This window comes from Heteronotia binoei, unplaced genomic scaffold (genome assembly GCF_032191835.1).
Source record: "Heteronotia binoei isolate CCM8104 ecotype False Entrance Well unplaced genomic scaffold, APGP_CSIRO_Hbin_v1 ptg000055l___fragment_3, whole genome shotgun sequence".
Lineage (NCBI taxonomy): Eukaryota > Metazoa > Chordata > Lepidosauria > Squamata > Gekkonidae > Heteronotia > Heteronotia binoei.
The window spans coordinates 473896-498097 of NW_026799985.1; the positions used below are offsets into that span (position 1 = coordinate 473896).

General features: G+C 42.3%; 1 protein-coding gene across 2 annotated transcripts in view; it reads right to left on the reverse strand.

Moving 5' to 3' along the window:
• Window positions 1-674: 674 nt before the first annotated feature.
• LOC132590497 (solute carrier family 12 member 2-like) overlaps window positions 675-24202 on the reverse strand; it is a 136564-nt gene continuing 113036 nt past the window's right edge. Inside the window, exons 19-27 of one of the 2 annotated variants that reach the window (XM_060263400.1) lie at window positions 23605-23684; window positions 22157-22282; window positions 20114-20161; window positions 8081-8203; window positions 7048-7159; window positions 6142-6228; window positions 4838-4973; window positions 4610-4677; window positions 675-3223 (exon numbers count right to left, since the gene is read on the reverse strand). In XM_060263400.1, coding sequence (XP_060119383.1) covers window positions 3088-3223; window positions 4610-4677; window positions 4838-4973; window positions 6142-6228; window positions 7048-7159; window positions 8081-8203; window positions 20114-20161; window positions 22157-22282; window positions 23605-23684 — 916 coding nt within the window. In that variant the 3' untranslated portion in view covers window positions 675-3087. The remainder of the gene's footprint in view (window positions 3224-4609; window positions 4678-4837; window positions 4974-6141; window positions 6229-7047; window positions 7160-8080; window positions 8204-20113; window positions 20162-22156; window positions 22283-23604; window positions 23685-24202) is intronic. The other variant, XM_060263401.1, reaches the window with a different exon arrangement.

Consider the following 24202-nt stretch of genomic DNA (forward strand, 5'->3'; position numbering starts at 1 on the left):
ACAGGCAGGACAGTTCTTTTGGCAAATCTTCAAAATGACAAGTGAGAATGAACACAAAGATCAATGAAACGAGCGAAAGTTTCATACCAGTATGTCTAGAATGCTTTGAGAACGTCTGTCAATAGCATGAATTAAAATTATGCAGGAACTACATGTTTCTTTATAGGCAGTACATTTTCAATTAGCAGGGGCCAGGAACTAACAATCACCCACTTCCATTTTGGCTTGCTTATGATTTTTAGCAAGGGTCATCTGGACAGCCACTGTCAGGCGAGATTACTGGGCAGGGAGCATCAAGGATCCTATCAGAATGTTGCTCAGGTTCTACTGTTTGTATCAGTGACTTTACTTAGGATCATCCCCTAGCCTTTTAACAGGTATATGAGACTTCAGTTTCAGCTTCTCCTAGTCATAAAACATAGAAGTTTAAGTTAAAGGCTATATCAATATGGAGAAATGCAGGCATTCTTTTTAGCATGGGGAAACTCAATAGGACTAGGCATGCTATGTGGGAAAAGGACATTCCCTTAAAAGCACTTTTAACACTCTGCTTTTGAAAACATCAAATTTCCATTCTATACATCTCAGTATTTCTTGAACATTTAAAAGGGATACCAGTATTAAGAGTGTTCAGTACAAGAAGTAAGCCAACATAATCAACAAAGGTAGGCTGGTTTAGGCAACTTCTTTAATTCACTCCCTTTTATTGCAGTGATCCTTCCTCAATACAGAGTAGTTACTGCAATATTCAATGTTGTTAAAACATTAGAAAAGCCATTGTGTGTGACAGTTACAGTACAGTATTATCAAAATATGACATTTTCAAACTGTGGATAGTACCAATCAAAACTCAATCTTTAAATTAAGACCATAGATCATGTTTAAATAACAGAAAAGCATATAAAAAGATTTATGTAAAAAGTAAAGCCTAATACAAACATAAAACAAATAAATAATTGATTTATTTAGCTACTTTCCAAACAGTTTCTAATTCCATAACATAAAATTTCACCTATAGAAATGGTATTGCTGAGTGTCAATGGAAAACAATTATTTCAAGTCATTACTGATTGAAACTTAAGAAAACATGGTACCAAAAAAAGAAAACTTCAGTTTATACTAAATAGAAATTGAAATGGCTATGTCCCAAACTTGCCTCTTGCTAACAAGTTGCAGGAGGGTTAGAGTAAATTTTACAATTGCTGAGTTGTTAGTGAGATGCTGTGTGTGTACAAATTCTCATATGAGGAGCAACCTTTATATGTATTTGATATCACTTTAGACACAGGGCACACACATAAACACTTTTCATTTGGTTCCTTTTACAGATCACAAGCAATGGTTTTTCTGTATGGGTAAAACTTTGAATAAGTGCACATCATTCAATAGCAGCATGAAGTTCATGCTCTGTTGTCCACTTGTACATAAAAAAACTGAAACAGAAATTCAGATTTGCTGAATATTGTATCCCTTACTATCACACCAATAAGTACTGCAAACCAGCATCAATGTTGTTAATTACACAAAGGGAATGTTTTTCAGGTAGCAAACTGCTCTTATTACAACTTCCAATTCCTTTAAGACCTAGATACTAGCATTGATTTACTCTACCCTAGCAGCCAATTTGTATTGCACTTCTGAAACAAATGAGAACACAATCAACATTAGGAAAGACAATGAGAACTGTAACTTTCTAGAATGCACATCACTTACTGAAATAATCACCTTAGTAACTGTTAGCTTTGCCCTTCCAAAAAAATGACCATTTAATTTGATCTTGTCCTGCATAAAATATATATTGTATCTCTGCTTTCAGTGACAAACAATGAGTGGAATGATAGATGTTGTACAGTACCCCATATTAATGCAAGAAGGCTGCAAGGTTTTTAAGTTGTTTTTGCAAAGTATATTCATAAGCACTCAGTGCTAACCATCGAATAAAAGCCTCAATTCATTTTTCAGTAAGTCATTTCAAGATTTAAAAATCAGAAAGCAGTCCACACATGCATACACATGCGCACTAGGAGGGCACACAAATTGGCAGTTCTTGGAATTCACAAGATATCATGTACAACTTAAATTGTAAGGTTAAGAGGATCAAACCTGAGTATTTAACAAGATTGAACATATATTATGACAATGGAATGAATTGACCTTGGAACAACTTGAATAAAATGTGGTTCATTTAACTAGATGAATTAACTGATAGCTTTATTTAGATGGCCTTAGAAAGATTCTACATACTATCTACGGAAGTATCCCATATCACACCTCATGTTGACATCATTCTGTAAAGAACTACAATTTCACAGCTGAACCGCAGAATGAAGACTGGCCTGCTAATCTGCACCAAATCAATCAATAAGAAATAGTATGAAATTTGAGAACTGGGTCCTCTCTCATTTAGTGTGTTTTAGCTTTATTCAGTGGTACAAACTGAGCAGTACAAAGTTCTGGACATTAACAGTATGAATCCGGTTTTTATTACAGTCAACCTGCCACACTCTTCACTTTGTTTCAGATACCTGTGGGGGGGTGGGACAACAGTCACCATTCTAAACAACAGGGAACTTACAGAAGTAAAAACTAACATGGAAGACTAAAACAGCATTTCTTATTGTAACATGGAAGAACCTAGAAACTAAAGATAGATCTAATGGCAGACTTTGACATTATTTATAAATTTACAAAATAGGGTATATGGATGAAATTTGGTTAATTTCAGAAGGCACCTCAAGGCTAAAAGGCTTTTATAAATCTATAATCCTTTCACTGATCAAAAATAAACACTTTTATTGCTGCCATTCAAGTAGCAAAGAAAAACCTGTTTATTCATTCTTCAGTCTGACAAAGAATCTTCCCCCTTAAGCAAGGTTAAATTACAGAAGAATTAGACAACTGAAGCTTTCACAACTTTAGGAGTACAGTGACTTTCCTTGTGTGCTTTGTTCAAGTCAGTGGAACAGTGAAAGAGTAGTCACTTTTTGCCTGCTTGTGATGTTAATATTTTAATCAAACATCCCAGTCTCTCTCTCCTTTAGGCACTGAAGTACCACTTCTTTGCAGCTGTACTTTGTGCAGAGGTGCTTAGGAATAGAAAGTAAGTACACTCTGATGATTTCCACGAACAAGGAGAATTGGTGGCAGATCCTTTGAAAGAGCTTCTATCCAAGCCATGTACAGTGCACTTGATACTGCACTTTTTCGTGCCACTGGCAAACTCCTACAAGTGCAAGAAGGAAGGGAAAAGAAGAAATGCCAAATTAACAGAACTGGTTAATGTAAATGTTTTATTAATAAGATATAGCAGTTACTTACATTTCCTTAAATAATTTACAATGGTTTGAAACCCAAAATGTTAAATAATGCTTTGTAGTAATAACAGACCATAACCATCATTTAGGGCAATGCCTTAAGAACTGTACCTGATATACAACATTGGCAGTTAGCAGTAATCAGGGTGCATAGCATTACATACCTTCCAAAATTACAGCAGTCCATTAGAAAAGTACCTTGCCTTCTGTAAGAAAATACATATCCATTCCGCCCACCAAATCAGAGACTGAAGGGAAAGTCAGACCCCTAAATTTCATTGCCTGCTGAAGTTTTGGATGCTATTATGAAGCAAACTTCTGTGGAGGACCTGAGCATCTGGAGACATTCAAAATGCTTTCTGGCTTAATTAATGCACTCTCAACCTGGCTGTCCCTGACCCAAGTAAAGGCCCAGATCCTTCTACCAACTGGATCTTATGTGCATTACTTATAAGTTTCCTATATGAGAAAAAAATCCAATATAGAGAAAACAATGTGAACAAAATGTGGTAAGTAGGTAGACTGTGGAAACAATCCCAAAGATATAACATCACAATAAAAATCAAAACCAGACTTTAAGAAACTGGAACATTATCAAGACACTTTTAAAAGTGTTAAAAACTAAAAGAAAAAAACTACATTCCTATTCTGACCAGAGTCAGACCTTAAAGAATACAGGACCCTGAACTTACGTATAGTTTTGTGTTTTATTTTTTCCAAAATTTCTAAGTCACTTTGTGGAACCCAGGAAAAAGTTCAGCCACTCGGTGAAGTTACCTATGCTAACTAATAAACACTGAACAACAGAAACACTGGACTGAGACACTTTTTAAACTTGGGAACAGGGAAAACATATTATGAGGGAATGAGACAAATAGCCAATCATAAAGTGTAATGCAAAAACATTGACACTTAAAATGAATGTCTGGTATGGATGACATCATTTGTAAAGGCCTCTTTAGAACCCTTTAGGTCTAGCTAGAAGATGCTAGACGTAGAAATTTTATGATTAGACATCAGGAAACAGATTTCAGGCAGGTCAGTGAAGCTTTGTTGTCCATATAGAAGCTTTGTTGTCCTTGCATTTTATCCATGATGGTATTGCAATCCTCAGCACTGATTTTTCAGGAGTATGCTAGGGGAAAGACCTACTAGCACAAAAAGTAGTGTGGCTGGTTCACAGGATCCAACTTTAAAAAAAAATTGTAGTGCCAGTGGTATTACTATTTTCTCAGTAGTTATGAGATTATTAGTATCTACTGCAAATGTGAAAAAACACAGAAAGCAGTACTTACATAACAATTAGATTAGCTGTGCTTGAATGCTCCTTCAGTAATTCATTTAGTCGAATCTGGCGGTGACTCTGCAATTTAAATGAGAAATTGGTGATGTAAGACAAAGCAGAAGAGACATATTAAAAAGAGTCTGATTTATAGTTGCAGGAGATGAAAGCCAACTGAAGCATTACACACAGAAGAGTTAAAATAGTCAGCACTGTGTATGAAAGGGAATTACAAATATACCTTGGTCTTGTACAGCTCAATTTCATTATCTGTGATTCTCCAAGGTTCTTCATCTTTCATTTTATCCGCAACATCTTGCTCTTTATCTTCTTCATGAAGTCTGAATGGCTCAATCATTTCATCAAAAGCTGCAATGCTAGAAAGCATTTCATTACACAGTTGGTGCTCAAACTGCAAGTCTAAATTGTTATACTAAACACATGCTATATTATCCATTCACAAAAATGGGAGATAAGTGCTACTTTGCCCATGCTGTACTATGGTATTAAAAGACTGCATAACAATTGGGTAGGATTTACCATTTCTGGGCATGCAGGACTTTATCATTGCTAGTGCATTTTACGAAACAACTTCCTACCTTTTTGAAACTGGTTTTGAAGCTCCCTGCAATTTTAAAAAGACATTTCCCATCTAGCACAGGGGGATGAGAAACAACAGTGCAAAGCTATCTTTGATATACAATAGCATAAATAATAAAGAACAAATTTAAGTTTTAAGGCTATTTATATTTGGAGTTCATGTACTGGTTTAAGATTTCAGATTTATTATGCCAGCACAATGCATAAGGCTCTATTAAGATATTGTCTTATTAACTCTTTAAAGTAATAATTTTATACCAATGAATGGAAAAGCTACACATTTTTAACCAGAAACTAACATTTTACTTCTGCTCAAGCTGTGGGGATAGTGTCCCATGGCAACAATTTGGTTTCTTAAGGAAATCAGAAATCAGAGCAAAAATTAAGCAAGAGTTCCATCTAAATTTTTCTACTATTTGAGATTAGCACAACTGTTTGATATTTTTATTTCATCCTTCTAAATGGTGTACAATTCATTAATATTTCTTCAAATATTGTTCAGTAACTAACATGTCGTTACCTATAATTCTTGATTTTCATAGTAACAGAAACAGCTTATGATAACAGCAGTTTTTAGTTGTCAACTATATTGTTATAAAAATATGTGAACTTAAGCAGATCATGAGAGGGAGGGCAGGAAGGGTTGCATAAGTGCTTAGTTCTCATAGCCCTTTCTTACACATCCAGGGAAATACCAATTGCCAGTTTGATGTCAGGAAGCAATTTTCTCCAGTTTGGCCAGGGATCCTAAAGGCTTTGGAGTTGGTAGGGGTTTTTTTGCCATCCTCTGGGCATGGAGCAGGGGTAGCTGGGGGTGTATGTGGGGGCGATATTTGTGAATTTCCAACATTGTGCAGGGGGCTGGACTAAATGACACTGGAGATACCTTGCAATCTATTATTCTAATACAGAAAACTGAAATATTCCACACACATTCAAACTTACTTTTCCTTCTTTGGCTTTGTATTAATATCCCCAAGGACCATGATATCTGAGAAGTCTATTCGAAATTTACTAAGCAATGTCGCCATCCTAAAAGAGTTCAAGAAGAACGTAACAGTTAAATGAATATGTAGCATAAATTGGGCCCTGCGTTATCCTGTAGTATCAGAGTAGCTATAGAGTATTATGGTAACATAGTATACAGTAGCATAGTATAAAATATTAAAGGTAAAGGTAGTCCCCTGTGCAAGCACCAGTTGTTTCTGACTCTGGAGTGACATTGCTTTCACAACGTTTTCACAGCAGACTTTTTACAGGGTGGTTTGCCATTGCCTTCCCCAGTCGTCTACACTTCCCCCCCCCAGCAAGCTGGGTACTCATTTTACCAACCTCGAAAGGATGGAAGGCTGAGTCAACCTTGAGCCAGCTACCTGAACCCAGCTTCTGCCGGGATTGAACTCAGGTTGTGAGTTGCAGTACTCAGGACTGCAGTACTGCAGGTTTACCGCTCTGTACCACAGGGCTCTTCTCATAAAGTATTAGAGTAGCAATATAAACAAATTTTAATGCTAAAAGTAATGTGCCTATTTAAGCATACCAAAATAAGTTTTAAATAAACAATGTGCTGAAACAAATGTCACATCTCTTATACAACATTTATTTCAAGAGACTGAACAACTTACTAACTTTACTTTAGTTTACTTTAGTAATTTACTAAATTTACTTACTTAACAACAACAAAATAGAAGATAAATATTATCTCTTTGTTAAATGTTAAATACAACCCAGTGTCTTAAAGATTAACACAAATTTATATTATTTCTGATAATTTGGAAAACTGCAAAATTCTGATTTCAGATGAGATATCACGCTTGACAAACATTTGCATTTTTTACTCCATTCACTTACGCTCTTCTGTCATGATCTATTCTGTTTATTTTCCCACCGATGAACACCCTGATCTTACAGTCTTTCCACTTTTTCTTGGTTGTCAGAAGATATGGAATCAACAATGTCAATCCTATGTTTTTTTTAAAAAAATACAGAGTATACATGACAATCTGAAGCAACTCCAAGGCAATAAATATTTTTAGATAAATGGTTCCCATTCATAGACTATGTGACACTGCAAGAAATTCAGCCTCAAAACCCAGACTATCTTAAATTGCTCTCTCTCTCTAATAGTTTTCTCCTTCATTTTCAATCTTTTTCTTTTTCACATGTGCTAGTCATGGTCTGAACTCTAACTTATTCTCTAAACTCTAACTTGCCTGTGTAAGCACCAATTGTTTCCAACTCTGGGGTGGTATCGCATCATGACATTTTCATGGCAGACTTTTTAATGGGTTTGCCACTGCCTTCCCCAGTCATCTAAGCTTTATCCCCATCAAGCTGGGTACTCATTTTACCGACCTTAGAAGGACGGAGGCAGAGTCAACCTTGAGCCGGCTACCTGAACCCAGCTTTCACCGGGATTGAACTCAGGTTGTGAGCAGAGCTCAGACTGCAGTACTGCAGCTTACCACTCTGTGCAATGAGGCTCTATAACTAACTGTTCGAACTACTAGATATTGGGCCTACAGCTATGGCATTTATGATATCTATATCTTAAACTATAAAATGCGCTGTGCCATCCATGCTGCATATTTTGATTGTTCATTCATACCTTTATGGTTTTAATGTTGGATTTTTACTGTTTTACTGTTTTATCGAGCTTGTGATCCGCCCTGAGCCCATTATGGGGAAGGGCGGACTAGAAATCCATGAAATAAATAAATAATATTTTGAGTTGCTCAGTGAAGCTGCATGCATTTTTACTGCTCTTGATTTAAAATTCAATGTTAATCATTTAAAAAACCACACATCACCATTGACTACACAATAACATTTTGTAATGTTAATATTTTTAATAGTGCTCCAATTTTTAAAACATCTAATTTACCTCCATCATCAAAAAGCCACCAGACATCAATATTATTTTTGCCTTGTTTCTTCTGAAACTGAGAACTTGCATCAAGCAGTCTTTGATCAGCCAAGTTCAGAGGAGCAGATGGGCCTTTAGGATCTGTGAAATTGAGAAGACATGCTTGAAAGAAATGAAGGAAGCAGAAGCACTTAAGGTTATTCACCAATACATGATCTAATTGCACATAGCTTACTTGTAGCATCACAATCCCCACCCACACATGCCAGTTTCACTTTTGGAAAAGGATTGGGATATCTTTGTATCAATGGACATCAAGGTATAAAATCTCCAGGAATGTGAAAAGTATTCTCCTTCCCTATTACTAAGGTGCATGACAGCTATACAATCGCATTAGGGAGCAAAAACTTTTTTCTCCAACAAACAGTACAGCAGTACAGTATGGCACAGTTTCAAACCCCAAGGCACAGCTACAGAAGCTCTATAATGACCAAGACTTACTCTACTAAGCAGCGCAGAAATTTAATGACAGCACTATGTTTGCAAAACTTACTAATACTTCATCTACTTTTATACTTCATACTACTAAAAACTAAATAAGAAAATTGCTTTGAGATCTTAAATCAAAATTATTTTCACTTTAAGAACATAAGAGAAGCCACGATGGATCAAGCCAATGGCCCATCCAGTCCAACACTCTGTGTCACACAGTGGCCCAAAAAATAATACACACACACACACACATACACTGTGGCTAATAGCCACTGTCGGACCTCTGCTCCATATTTTTATCTAACCCCGTCTTGAAGCTGTCTATGCTTGTAGCTGCCACCACCTCCTGTGGCAGTGAATTCCACATGTTAATCACCCTTTGGGTGAAGAAGTACTTCCTTCTATCCGTTTTAACCTGACTGCTCAGCAATTTCATCGAATGCCCACGAGTTCTTGTACTGTGAGAAAGGGAGAAAAGTACTTCTTTCTCTACTTTCTCCATCCCATGCATTATCTTGTAAACCTCTATCATGTCACCCCGCAGTCGATGTTTCTCCAAGCTAAAGAGCCCCAAGCGTTTTAACCTTTCTTCGTAGGGAAAGTGTTCCAACCCTTTAATCATTCTAGTTGCCCTTTTCTGGACTTTTTCCAATGCTATAATATCCTTTTTGAGGTGCGGTGACCAGAATTGCACACAGTATTCCAAATGAGACCGCACCATCGATTTATACAGGTGCATTATGATACTGGCTGATTTGTTTTCAATTCCCTTCCTAATAATTCCCAGCATGGCGTTGGCCTTTTTTATTGCAATTGCACACTGTCTTGACATTTTCAGTGAGTTATCTACCACGACCCCAAGATCTCTGTCTTGGTCAGTCTCTACCAGTTCACACCCCATCAACTTGTATTTTTAGCTGGCATTCTTGGCCCCAATATACATTACTTTGCACTTGGCCACACTGAACCTCATCTGCCACGTTGATGCCCACTCACCCAGCCTCAACAGATCCCTTTGGAGTTCCTCACAATCCTCTCTGGTTCTCACCACCCTGAACAATTTAGTGTCATCTGCAAACTTGGCCACTTCACTGCTCACTCCCAAATCCAAATCATTTATGAAAAAGTTAAAGAGCATGGGACCCAGCACTGAGCCCTGTGGCACCCCACTGCTTACCGTCCTCCACTGTAAAGACTGCCCATTTATACTCACTCTCTGCTTCCTATTAATTAGCCAGTTTTTGATCCACAAGAGGAAAAACAGGTTGCTTACCTGTAACTGATGATCTTCGAGTGGTCATCTGTGCAGTCACACACATGGGTCTTGCCACAGGCAACGGATCCATACCTCGGAGCTCCAATAGCTCGCCTATAGCGCTTTTTGGCGCGCTTCCCTCCTGCTCTGGGGAGCAGGCACCGACCGCGCATGCCTGGAGCGGGGGGGGGGGAGCGGCCATCCCACTCAGTTTCTTCCAGCCACCACTGACACTGACAGTATATAAGGTAAACAACGATCACAGGAGGCCAGCAGCGCGGAAGGCTGGGTGGGCGTGTGTGACTGCACAGATGACCACTCGAAGATCATCAGTTACAGGTAAGCAACCTGTTTATCTTCTTCGTGGTCTCTGTGCAGTCCCACACATGGGTGACTAGCCAGCTGAATGTCCTGGAGGAGGGTGCTGGTGAGAGGAAAGAGAGTTAGTCACACAATAAATCACACAATAAATTACATCACCCCAAACAGGTTATAGATGTAAGCGGATGCACTCACCCATGGCTTCAATGGAAGATGGATCTGAGGACCGCTTGGCCGAAGGAGGCGTCTCGTCTCGCACGAACGTCCAAGGCGTAATGGGAGACGAACATGGAAGGAGAGGACCACGATGCAGCAGCACAGATGTCCTCTAGGGAGATGACCTGTAGAAAGGCCGAAGACGTCGAGACCGCTCTGGTAGAGTGGGCCTTAAGGCCTTCGTGTATAGGCTGCTTAGCCAGTTCGTAGCACAACCTGATAGCACTAACTACCCATTTAGATAGTCTCTGGGTAGAAATTTTGTGTCCCTTGTGAGGTTTATCGTAGGCCACAAACAGATTAGGGTCCTTACGGAAAGGTTGTGTACGAGCAAAATAGAAAGATAAAGCCCTTCTGACATCCAAGGAATGCAGGGCTCTTTGTCCTGCGTCAGTAGGGTTGGAGAAGAACGTCGGTAGGGAAGTCGATGTCGATAAATGGAACTGGGAGACAACCTTAGGAAGGAAGGCAGGGTCCGGTCGTAGGACAACTTTATCTTTATGGAATATCGTGTACGGAGCATCACAACGAAAGGCACACAAATCACTTGCACGTTTCCCTGAAGTAAGGGCAACTAACAATGCAGTCTTCCATGACAAAATGTTGAGCTCTATGGTAGCCATGGGTTCAAATGGGGTTTTCATTAGGCAAGAGAGAACTAAGGATAAACTCCAAGTTGGGGCAAAAGATTTAATTGGCGGATGCAGGTGCAAGATGCCCTTGAGGAAGGATTTAGACAACTTAAGTGAGAAAACCGTTTTGCCCTCAGCAGGGTCATGGAACGCAGAATATGCCGAAAGATGAACTTTTAAGGAGGAATAGCAGAGTCCTGATCTCTGCAGGGAAAGCAGATCCAGAATCAGATTGAGAGGCACAGATTCGGCTTGGAGATGATTGGAAGCTGCGAACGAACAGAAACGCTTCCATTTTCGTTGATAAGAGAGTCTGGTGGAAGACTTTCTCGCATTAAGAATGACGTTCGCTACTTCTGTAGACAGGAAGAAGGACGGATTCTCCACGCTGTCAGGGCCAGAGTCCGTGGGTTGTGATGTAGCACCCTGCCGTCGGCTTGAGTCAAAAGATCGCCTACTAGGGGGAGGCGGCGGTAGGTGTGACAGGACATCTGAAGTAGACTCGTGAACCATGGCTGCCGTGGCCACCATGGAGCAATGAGAATACAGTCCGTGCCGTCTCGAGCAATCTTGATTAACACCCGCGTAATGAGGGGGGTCGGGGGAAAGAGGTAATGTAGGGGACCTCTCCAGGTGTGCAGGAACGCATCGTTGCCCCTCCTGGTGTAAAAACGGGGACATTTCGCATTGTCCCTCGAGGCGAAAACGTCTATCCTGGGCACCCTGAAGCAGCGAAAGATGCGTTGGAGATAAACTTGATTGAGGGACCACTCATGGTCGTCTATCCGAATCCTGCTGAGGGAGTCGGCCAGAACGTTCTCCACACCCGGGAGGTGAATGGCAGTCAAGTAGATGTTGTGTTTGACACACCATTCCCAGAGCAGTATGGCAATGCGGCACAGCCGAAGGGATCTGGTGTCCCCCTGTTTGTTTACGTAAAACACAGTCGCCATGTTGTCGGTGGAAACCTGAACGTGACGACCTGTGACCAATGGCAGGAACGAATGGAGCGCCCTGTGAACTGCGATCAGTTCCAGGCAGTTGATGTGAATGGCCCTCTCGGCCTGTGTCCAAAGGCCTCTGACAGTCTTGTCCTCTAAGTGGGCTCCCCATCCCCACATGGAGGCGTCTGTGGTTAGAACGACTGATGGCGGAGGAAGGAGGAAGGGCATCCCGGAAAGCAGATTCTCTGGTATAGTCCACCAGCGAAGGGAGTGCAGAGCTCTTTGAGGAACGGTGAGGAGAGTGCTCTGTGGCTGTACCTGTGGGTGGTAAGCACGGACGAACCAGAGCTGAAGATGTCGCATTCTCAGCCGAGCGAATCGAAGCACAGAAGTGGTTGCAGCCATAAGGCCCAAGAGCCTCTGAATGTTGTAGGCAGACTGGCGTGGGTTGAGACGGACTAGATTGGCCAGGGAGATGGACTGTGCACGGTCCTGCGGAAGGAATGCAAGATGAGGGGATGTACATAGATGAGCACCTATAAACTGCAGGTCCTGGGTCGGCATGAGGTGTGATTTGGTGACATTCACACAGAGGCCCAGGGAGGCCAGCAGAGAAAGGGTTGTGTCGAGGTTCCTCTGCAGTTGGTGCAATCAGAAGCCAGTCGCCTATGTACGGGAAAACTGAAATGTTCCGAAGCCGCAGGGCAGCTGCCACTACTGCCATGCACTTGGTAAACACTCTGGGTGCAGTGGAAAGTCCGAAGGGTAGGGATCGGTATTGGAAGTGTTGATGACCTATTGCAAAACGAAGATACTTCCGGTGGTGGGGGCGGATCGTTATATGGAAGTAAGCGTCCTGAAGATCTAGGGAAGCCATCCAGGAACCTTGAGGAATCAGAGGAAGTATGGATTGTAGAGAAATCATTCTGAATTTCCTGTAAATTATGTGTTCGTTCAGCTTCCGAAGATCCAGGATAGGGCGCTTGCCCCCATCCCTCTTGGGGACCAGGAAGTACCTTGAATAGAACCCCATCCCGCGGAGTTGAGGAGGAACAGGTTCCATGGCTTTTTTCTGGAGCAAGTCCAGAATTTCTTGTTGGAGGTGAGGGGAGGATGGGGTAACGGTAAAGTAACGGAGGTGAGGAGGTGAAACGAACTCGATTGCGTAACCTAGACGCACAATGGTGAGAACCCAAGAATCGGTGGTGATGGAAAGCCACGTTGGGTAAAATGGAAGTAGCCTGGTGTGATAAAGAGGTCTCAATGGTATGGCTGCACTTGTATGAGAGTCAAAGAGACTGCTTGGTTGGTTGAGACGGCTTCTTGGAAGGCTGCGCACGTGGCCGTTGCTGGAAGGGCTGTTTCTGGTGCTGAGGTTTCTTCCTCCAGAGATCCTGCTGTCTGGGAGAGCGCTGACGACGCTGGAAGGAAGGTTTCCATGGTCTCTGCTTGCCGAAGGACTGGGTAGCCGGCTGTGAGATGCCCAAGCGTTTGGCCCTTTTACGCCCATCGTCCACAGAAGTGAGGACCTCGTCTGTCGACGCATGGAACAGGCCGAGACCATCAAACGGGAGATCCTCTATCTTCTGCTTAATGTCTGGCTGCAGGTTAGTCGAACATAGCCAGGCGTGGCGACGTAGGGCCACTGAGGTTGCGAACACTCTAGAGGAGCAAGAGACCGCGTGTCTGAGAGAGTTTATCTGCTGTTTAGAGACGCGCGACAACTCCGAAACGAGCCCGGAAACGGCCTTCTGTGAGGAGTCAGGCATCGATGCAAGGTGAGGTGTTATTTGGTTTGCGAGATTGAATGAGTATGCCGCAAAATATGCTAGGTAGTTGTTCAGCTTAGAGTTAGTAGAGGCAAAGCTGTAGATCTTTCTAGCCAAAGTATCCAATTTTCTGCCCTCGCGGTCGGGAGGAGCAGGGTGACGAGATTGCTTAGCCTTAGTGGCCGAATGGACTATAATAGAGTTGGGTGCCGGATGGGAGGCTAGAAATTTGCAATCCGTAGCATGCACCCGGTAGAGAGAGTCGAGACGTTTGGAAATAGCCGGGATGGAGGGCCTGCAGAAGGACAGGAAGCATAGGTAGCTTTGAGCTGTCGGGGAAGTCGGTTTGAACAAGGTCATGCACTACATCAGAGACCCTAGGAGAGTCAGATGGCATAGGTATGTTGAGGGCTGAGGCCATCGTAGTAATGAGGTTGAGATATGCCTTAGAACTGTCCGATGGGGAGAGCCGAGTGGGCACGTCAGATGCAGGCGAGGCGGGAGGTCCCTCGGAGTCGGAATGGTCTGATGTATCCAGCTCTGAATGTGAGTCCGGTCGTTGAGGTGACATGGACTTGGGCGGTGATCGGTCCCGAGACAGCTTCACGTGAGGGGACCCTGTTGGAGGTGGTTTAGACACCGTCGCGGAAGGTGGCCTGGGAAGATCTTGGGTCCGAGGATGGGTAGGAGACTCGATGACCTCACGTGACCGATGGGCACGGTAATGCTGCTCTCTGGTGGAGTCGACAGCCTCTCGGGTCCGATGAGCATCTCGGGTCCGATGAGCCAAGTACGGTTGGTCTCTAGTGTAGTAGGGAGACGGGTGTCGATAGTGGTGAGATTCCCGATCCCCAGAACGGTACCGAGGAGAATAGGCATCCCGAATTCGAGGAGTTGAAACGTCACGGACATATGGTTCAGGTTCGAAGTCCGAGTATTGCCTGTAATAGCTTTGTTCAGATGGAGATCGAAAGTCTCTTCGTTACGCTGTACGGGGTCTAGGAGATGGAGACCTAGACGGGGAGCGGTCGTAGCGGTGACCCCGATAGTAATCCCAATACGGAGATGGCGAGCGAACTCGCTGGTCACAAACCGGAGACCGTGAGCGGAAGCGCTGAGTAGAGACCTGAGTAGAAGTGTCCTTGAGTTGCGAGGAAACTGGAATGTCCCGGAAGTATTCGGGACGGACACTAGGCGGGTCCGGTTCAAGAATGTCCGATGGTACCTTGCTGTGGATCGAAGGTGACCTGGAGCCAATCGGTATAACCTCAATCCTAGGGGAGTGAGGAGTTAGCTGTGGCATGTCTGAAATAACATCAGACGGTGCCGAGAGCTCCGGTGGTAAAATCGGATTCGAGTGCCCCGTCCCTGCCGAAGCGGACTGCGCAGCTGCCATAGCGGGAGCGGAAGTCGAAGCGGGCGGGTCGCGAGGTCTTTTCGGAGCCAAGGTCCTCGGGCTGGAGGCCGTCGGGCTGGAGTGGTGAGACTTCGACACCGAGGACGATCCCGAATGACGCAGTTTCTCCGGGGTCTTGCCTTCGGACACGGAGGTCGATTCCGAATGACGCAGTTTTTTCGAGGCCTTGCCCTCGGAGTGCTTAACTGTTTTCTTGTCGGACTTATGCTTCTTAGGGATATTCAGAAGGGCCGACATAGCCGAATCTCCCGCTCCTTGTGGGGGAGGCGGCGAATCCGAAGTGGGCATCGCCCGAAGGGACTTCTCAATAAGGAAACTGTGAAGGCGGGCTGCTCTGTTCTTTCGCGCCTGTTTGCCAAAACTGGCACAGTGAGGGCAGGAGTCGACTCTGTGGGATTCCCCCAAGCAGAATAGGCAGTGGGAATGGCCGTCAGAAGTAGGGAACTTGGCCCCGCACTTCCGACACCTTTTAAACGTAATTTTCCCTTCCATACGCTCCGGACGGGGAGGGGAAGATGGAAGGGAAGGGATGGGGGGGGGGGAGAAGAAACAGCGCAGAAGAGGTTCCTTTTTTTTTAAAATATATAGATATTTTGTAGGACGAAGAAAGTAGAAAAGGAATGGAAATAAGAAAGAGTAGTACGATACCAAAGTAGAGGCGAAGCAGAAGGAGGAACGCAGCAAGGTAGGTATTGTCCGGGTGGCGGAAGGGAAGAAACTGAGTGGGATGGCCGCTCCCCCCCCCCCCCGCTCCAGGCATGCGCGGTCGGTGCCTGCTCCCCAGAGCGGGAGGGAAGCGCGCCAAAAAGCGCTATAGGCGAGCTATTGGAGCTCCGAGGTATGGATCCGTTGCCTGCGGCAAGACCCATGTGTGGGACTGCACAGAGACCACGAAGAAGATCTGTCCTTTTACTCCATGACTCTCGAGCTTTCTAAGGAGCCTTTGATGAGGAACTTTATCAAAAGCTTTCTGGAAGTTAAGGTAAACAACATCTATTGGGTCTCCTTTGTCCACATGTTTGTTCACCCCCTCAAAGAAATGTAACAGGTTAGTGAGGCAAGATCTTCCCTTAAAGAACCCATGCTGAGTCTTCCTCAATAATCCGTGTTCATCAATGTGACTACTCATTCTGCCCTTGATAATGGTTTCTACCAACTTTCCTGGTATTGAAGTCAGACTGACTGGCCTGTAATTTCCCGGATCTCCTCTGGAACCTTTTTAAAGATGTGGGTGACATTTGCTACCTTTTAGTCCTCAGGAACGGAGGCAGATAGGAATAAAAGATTACATATTTTTGTCAGAAGATCCACACGTTCCCCCTTTGAGTTCTTTCAGAACTATTGGATGTATGCCATGCGGACCTGGTGACTTATTAGTTTTTAATTCGTCAATCAGTTGTAGGACCTCCTCTCTTGTCACCTCAATCTGACTCAGGTCTTTCAATATCCCTTCCAAAAGTAGTGGTACTGGAGCAGGCAAACACTTCTCGTCTTCCACAGTGAAGACAGAGGCAAAAAATGCATTCAGCTTCTCAGCCATTTCCCTATCCTCCTTCAGTAATCCTTTTACCCCTTGGTCATCCAAGGGCCTCACTGCCTCCCTGGCTGGTTTCCTGCTTCTAATATATTTGAAGAAATTTATTGTTGGTCTTTATGTTTTTTGCAATATGCTCCTCATAGTCCCTTTTTGCTTGCCTGATCACAGTCTTGCATTTGATTTGCCACAGCCTGTGTTCCCTTTTATTAATCTCACTTGGACTAGCTTTCCACCGCTTAAAGGAGTCCTTCTTACCTTTTACAGCTTCCATTACTTTGTTTGTTAACCATGCAGGCCTTTTCTTATACCCGTTGGTGCCTTTCCTAACTTGTGGTATGTATTTTATCTGAGCTTCTAGTTTTGTAGTTTTAAATAGCCTCAAAGCTTCCCCAAGGGTTTTGACTGTATTTACCTTTCTTTTCAGTTTCCTCTTCACATGCCTCCTCATCTCAGAGAATTTTCCCCTTTTAAAGTTAAATGTGGTTGTGCTGGTCTTTTGGGGCAACTCTCTATTTATACAAATGGTGAAATCAATAACGTTATGGTCACTGCTCCCACTTTTGCAATCACTTTTACATCTCTCACCAAGTCTTGGGCATTACTTAGGACCAAATCCAGGATCGCCCCACCCCTGGCAGGTTCTGAGACCATCTGCTCCATAGCACAGTCATTGAGAGCATCAAGAAACTCAATCTCTTTCTCTTGACCAGAACACATATTGACCCAATCAATCTGCAGGTAGTTAAAATCACCTATTATGACACAGTTATTAGTTTAGCCACTCTCTTCAATCCTTCCATCATATTATAATTGTCCTCTATCTTTTGATTTGGTGGGCGATAACAAGCTCCCATTGTTAAATTTCCTTTTGGGCCCTCTATTTCAACCCAAAGCATTTCTAGAAGCGAATAAAATTCTCTGACCTCAGTCTTAATGGACTGTATACCCTCTCTGACATACAGACTATCCTTCCAATATAACATATCCAGGAATTACCGTGTCCCACTGATTCTCCTCATTCCATTAAGTTTCTGAAATTCCCACAATGTCTATGTTTTCTCCCAACACTAAACATTCCAACTCACCAATTTTAATTCGAACACTTCTAGCATTTGCATACAAACATCTATAATTTCCCAGGCAAGCTAGGCCCGCAACCTTCCTCCTGCCACCTTGAGACTTTGGCAGACAGTCCATTCTGTTTGTCACCATCTCAGTGGACAACTCTGATTCATTACCCAGTAGAAAAGTAACAGCTAACCCTTCATCTGTTTGAGAAGAGTCCTCCCGAACCAGAGACATTTAATCTCCTGTCGGCTTTCCCCCAAGATTTAGTTTAAAAACTTCTCTGCCACCTTTTTGATTTTAAGTGCCAGCAGCCTGGTTCCATCTGGGGACAAGTGGAGACCGTCTCTTTTGTACAGCTCCCGCTTGTTCCAGAAAGCATCCCAGTGCCTAACAAACTTAAACCCTTCCTCCCTACACCATCATCTCATTCACACATTGAGACTTCTAATTTGTGCCTGTCTCTCCTGCCCTGCACGTGGAACAGGTAGCACTTCTGAGAAGGCTACCTTGGAGATCCTGGCCTTAAGCCTAGCAGCCTATATTTTTCCTCCAGGACCTCACGACTGCATTTCCCCACATCGCTGGTGCCAACATGCATCAGGACCACTGGCTTCTCCCCAGCACTGTCTATCAGCCTATCTACTACATGCATAATGTCTTCTACCTTCACACCAGGCAGGCAAGTCACCATACGGTCAGTACGTGGTTTTGCCACCCAGCTGTCTACTTGCCTAAGCATGGAATCACCAACTACTAGCCGCCCTGAGCCCACCTTGGTGGGGAGGGTGGGATATAATCCTTGGCGCAAAAGGATTCCCAATGGGGCTGCCACGTTCAGAGTGGGGCTCATCTAACACGCCCCCGAGAGTCTTCAGTGAGTTCCTAACTGACTGTCTCTGCTTCTCCAGGTCAGTCACCTCAGCCACAAGGGTATGAACTTGTTCCCTGAGGACCAGGAGCTCCTTGCATCGAGCACACACCCAAGACTTCTGTCCTATGGGCAGATAGTCATACATGCGACACTCAGTGCAAAACACTGGAAAGCCCCCACCCCCCTGCTGGCATTCTACCAGCTTTTTTGTTAAAATGTTGGCTTAGGACACCTCTTACAATCTTTTGTTGCTTGAGTACTCAAAAGAATTTCTCAAGTTCATGACTACCAAGAATCTTAAATACTTTTATATTTAAAGATGCTATTTTGATCAATCACAGGATTTAACTATTTGTTTTGGGGGGGGTTTTAAATCCAAGTCCTGTTCAGAATCTATAAAGACAAGTTTGATGAGATAGGCACAAGCAAGTATGATCTATTAAGAAGAGATGGAAAGTCATGGAAAAGAGTGAGAGTGAAGGTTCATGTGAACTTTAGAGTTTACAAAGATGACAGCTAAAAAAAGACTGCAGGCATAATGACAGGCTATTAGGATGGCAAAGATAACATACTGACTGGCAAGTGCTTAAAACCTAACAGCTACCATACACCAGTGATGAAACTCTCCAAAGAGGAAATGCCATAGGGTCCATAGAGAATGAATGGCAAAGACAAAATGCCTTTGTCTAGGTACTCAGAAACCCTGTGGTATCTTTTCTGGGAGAAGTCTGAGGGTGGAGCACTGCTGCTCTATAGAACCTATCACACAGATGAAGGGTGCTGTCCAAAGCCCACACTAAGGCAAGAGATATTTCATTCAAGGTAACTGATCTGGCACAAATGGAAATGCTAATAAGGGCTGCCTTTCTTTATGATGGACAATGCCTATATTGTCTGAGGAGAACAAGTGGTTGCTCCCTGAGAACTAGGCAAAAGAAGCAGTGGCCAGTACCAGACAGACAGGAGAGAAGAATGCACTCAGTAATGGCCATAACCCAGAGAACTACTTCAAGATGTACCCCCAAACGAGTGAATATGTGTGGTATCACATTTTAGTTTTCTTTTTGGAATAGCAGTCCTACATACCATATTGTCAAATGCCAGAAACACACTTGCTATAGCAGAGGGTAGACTAGCATTTATAAAAGAAGGCAAATTTAAATGTCTCTCTGAGCAGAGATTATTGTGAAGTCCTCTGGATATTGTATGTGTGTGGTGTGACACTGTACAGTTTTGTTCATTAAAAGCTTGGCACAGTGGGCATACATTTCACTATAATCCTGTTTCCATTTTGAACAGATATTAAGACACATTTAAAATAAATTAAATTTTTCCTATAAAACACCAAGCTATTACACCCCAAAACCCCATCCTAGCAGTGATGTTTCTCATAGGCTTCCATGAGCTTGGCAAGTATAAATTTAATCATCTGAGAGATGTTGCCTCACACAAAAAGTATGATAAAATACAGACTGATATTTACAGTATGGAAAAATGGATTAAAACCAAAAGATGGAAAAATGGCCTGCCTTTTTTCAAAAGTGGTTGTGTTGGATTCTTGACATCATCTTCATCTTCTAGACAAGACAAGGTTTAAAAGTTAAAAAAGAGATGTTATTAGTTGTAGTAATGAAAATGTGAATACTGTTTACAACACAACATGAAATGGCACAACATAAAATGGCACTATGAAAAAAAACCCCATGAATTAATTCAATCAAATCCTGCTAATTAGTAAGTTATTAACATGTTGATACTTTATAAGTTATTATTACAAGTTATTAACATGTTGATACCTTCACACACTTTTTTTGTAAAGTCCCAAGGATGAATTAGTTCTGGGGGAGGGAAGAAGGTGAATCAGTTGTCCACTACTAGTATAAACAAGCAATGCTCAGGAAAATTATTTTTCCCTGAAGAGTGTTTGATGAAGAAAGAAAGGAAACAGTTCATATCCTAAAGTATTTTACAAGTCTAGGCACTGTCCTAATGAAAGGAAAGGGGAGAGATTTCCAGAGACTTTCCTGCATCAGTAGATACGTGCTAAATATGGGGTAAACATAAATGCATTGGAACAAAAGAAGATCCCTGCTGGATCAACCAGTAGTTCATTTCTAGATCTTCAATGCATTTCATAACTTAGCTAACTAAGTTGCCCCAGAGAGCTGTCAGGCCAAAGGCAAAGGCCTTCCCTGGTAATTTGTAGGGATGGACACAGTAAGCGAAAAGGGTGGTTCAGTTTGTGGTTTGTTGGTAGCCCAAATTGGTGGTTCATTTCATGTTTTTTCAATTGCCTGATCTGTGGTTTGTTGGTTCAGGAAGGCGTAGAACAGATCCTGAGTGGGTTAGAGATGCCAAACTTGCAGCAAACTCTTCAGCAGACTCTACCATCTCTCCAAATTTGCTTTGAATTGGAAATGAAATACAGCCCCCCAAAGTAGGTGCCTCCAGTAAATTGCTCTTCAAGGAGCTGGGGAAAGAAAGGGAAACTGCCCTACAGCTTCTGGTTGGTTTCATCCCCAGAAAGCTTGGAAATTGACTAGATGCTGCAGATCCACTCTCCTAGCCCGTGCACTTCTGTTCAGTTTCTAGTAAAACTAACTAGAAGCCACAGGTAGCCAGGAAGAGCAGCACTATGGTGTCTAGTCAGTTTCAGTGAATACTGACCAGAAGTGCGGGCTGCTGAGGAGAGCAGAGCTGTTGCTTCTAGTCAGTTTCAGTGGAAGCTGACCAGAAGTGCAAGGGCTGGAATCATGCCAGCACCAGGTTGTCTGGAAAAACAAAGCAAACATAAACCAAACAGCATGCCAAGAAAAAAGATCAGTTTTTGTTCATGTTCAGTGTGGTGGGATGAGACAAAACAGCTTGGAACAAACTATGAATCAGCCACTTTTAGAATGAATCATGATCCATGGTTTGGTTCCTTCCCATCCCTAATTCAAAGGTTTGCTGCCTCTGAATGTGAAGGTTCCGTTTAATCACTCTGGACAGGAGCCATTGATAGACCTATCCTCCACAATGTACCTAATTCACTTTTTAAAACCATCTATATGCATAACTACTGCATTGCATCCACTGGCAGTGAATTCCAGCAAATTACTTGTTGAATGAAAAAGCATTTCCTTTTGTCTGTCCTAAATCTACTGCTCATCAGCTTCATTAGGTGCCCCCAAGAGCTAGCATTATGAAAGAGGGAGAACTCCCTATCAGCTTTTCCCATCAAATAAATTTTCCTCTAAATCTCTGTTGTCAGTTGTCTTTTTTCTTAACTGAATAGTCAAATGTTTCTCACAATATGTTATCTACTTGAATGCAAGTCTGCAAGTGGAAACCTCTAAACATGTTTAGTCGCTCCTAAAAACTGACAAATGAATAAACTGAGAAATACAAAAAGCAAAAAGAAAATATCTTCCACTGGCCCAACATCTTGTCATCTGGTAACAAGTTTCCACAAGTTTAAACACCTGAAATGTAGCACTGAAGGAAAGAAAGTCACATAAGAAGTTTTTTAAAAAGACTGAATAATTATTCTTGCACGACCACAAACAAAATTCTATTCAGTAGATGGTTACCTTTCTGAATAGGAGCTTTTTCACTCACAGGCTTAGAAGTGACTGTCTCTGTCTTCTTGCTGTAGTCCACATTTACTATAATATCTTTGGTTACAGGAGATTTCTCTTGTGATGACTGTAATTCTTCTGTGAATTACACAAATTTATGTAAACTAATTATTTAAAGGCTACTTGACCATAATCAAGTCATTTTATGACAAGAATACATACATGGCCAATGCTAAGATCAAGCAACCGGGGGTGGGGTGGGGTTGGATTAACAGAACAAACCATGTTCAGTCTCAGCCTCTGTCTCTCTCTCTCACTCACACACACACACACATTTGTGCTGACTACCTAAAGATAGAAATAAGAGCCTCATAAGTAGCTACAGCTTCTCAATAGTATGGTTTGGATCCAGTTCAGTATTTCTGCAAGTGCAAGGACTGCTGTCCACAGAATGTATCTGTGGAAAGTTGCAAAACTTGCATTCTGCTAGTGGAAAACCTTGCTCCTGAAGAAATACTGCACTGCACTAAATCTCAGCCCAGAGGCAATCTGTTGTTCAATTATTGTGTGAAGAGGCAGGAGGTTGGTGAGAGAAAGTGTTCTGTACAAACTTAGAAATATTTGTTCTTTCACACTGGAGTTGAAAACAAGCTCCTGTGTAAGTCATAATGAGATCTTGGTACTCATTATATAATTCTAGAAAAAAATTCCCAAGGGATAGTTATATTAGTCTATTGTAGTAAATCCAAACAGAAGTGTTGTATCAAAGACCAACAGATTTCCTCTAGCATAAACTACAGCAAATTTCAGCAGAGAATCCTAAATCAGCAGATGTAACCACACAAACGGATATAGAGAGCAGAAACTGCAGAGTTAAAAGGGCAGGGTTTGTGACACTGAAAAAACCCTCAAAATACAAGATAAGCAGTGATCTGTCAAAGCAGCTACATCCAAGTGGGCAGCCGTGTTGGTCTGAAGCAATAGAACAAAGCAGTAGAAAAGTTGCACCTTTAGGACCAACTAAGTTTTATTCAGAATGTAAGCTTTCATATGCTTATGATGAAGTCTGCTTAGAGCATACGAAAGCTTACAACTTGTCTACTGCTTTGTTCTATTTCAAAGCAGCTGTAATTGTGTCAGTTTAAAACCACAGTCAATACAATTACATCTGTTAGATTCTAATTTCACAATTATTTATGCTACGATGATAAATCTGTTAAATCGAGGTGCCATAAAACTTTTCATAAGGAAGCAGAGCAACTCATTAAAATGCATTTTGCCATGGAGTTATGATCATTTCTGATGACTTTGTAAGTATTACATATTTAAGAATAAAGAAAATTATATTCCAGGAAAATTTCCAGGAACTAATCTTGGCTGTTTAAAAGGAAGCAAAACTGTACCTTGCTTGTTGTGACAAAATATCTTGAAATGATTCTAGATATTATGATAAGGGTTACCTTGCCCCTGAAGATGAGAAATATCCAGACCTTCTCTCAGCCGGATAACAACCACTCCATACTGAACGTCAAAGGCATCACTGTCATAGATCAGGTAGAAAAATATTTTAAAAAGTAATTCTAGCTAAAAAAAAAAGTGACTGGATATACTGTAAATGAAATCTATAGAGAATATATGATGTCACATACTTCCTGCCTCAAGAAGAGGAGGAGATTGGATTTATATCTCGCCCTTCACATGGAGTCTCAGAGAGGCTTACAATCTCCTTTCCCTTCCTCTCCCCACAACAGATACCCTGTGAGGGCTGAGAGAGCTCTTTAAAGAACTGCTCTTGAGAGAACAGGTTTGAAAGAACTGTGACTGACCTAATGTCACCCAGCAACTGCATACGGAGGAGTGGGGAATCAAACCCGGTTCTCCCAGATTAGAGTCCAAGCTCTTAACCACTACACTAAATTGGCTCTCAAGCAAAAGCTTTAGCCCCCTATTTACAGCATTTTAGATGAGCTGATGCTGAGTTTTTGATATTATTTGGTTGTTTTTTAAAAAGCAAGCTGCAAATTAATTATATTACTTTTTCTATATAAAACTGCACTG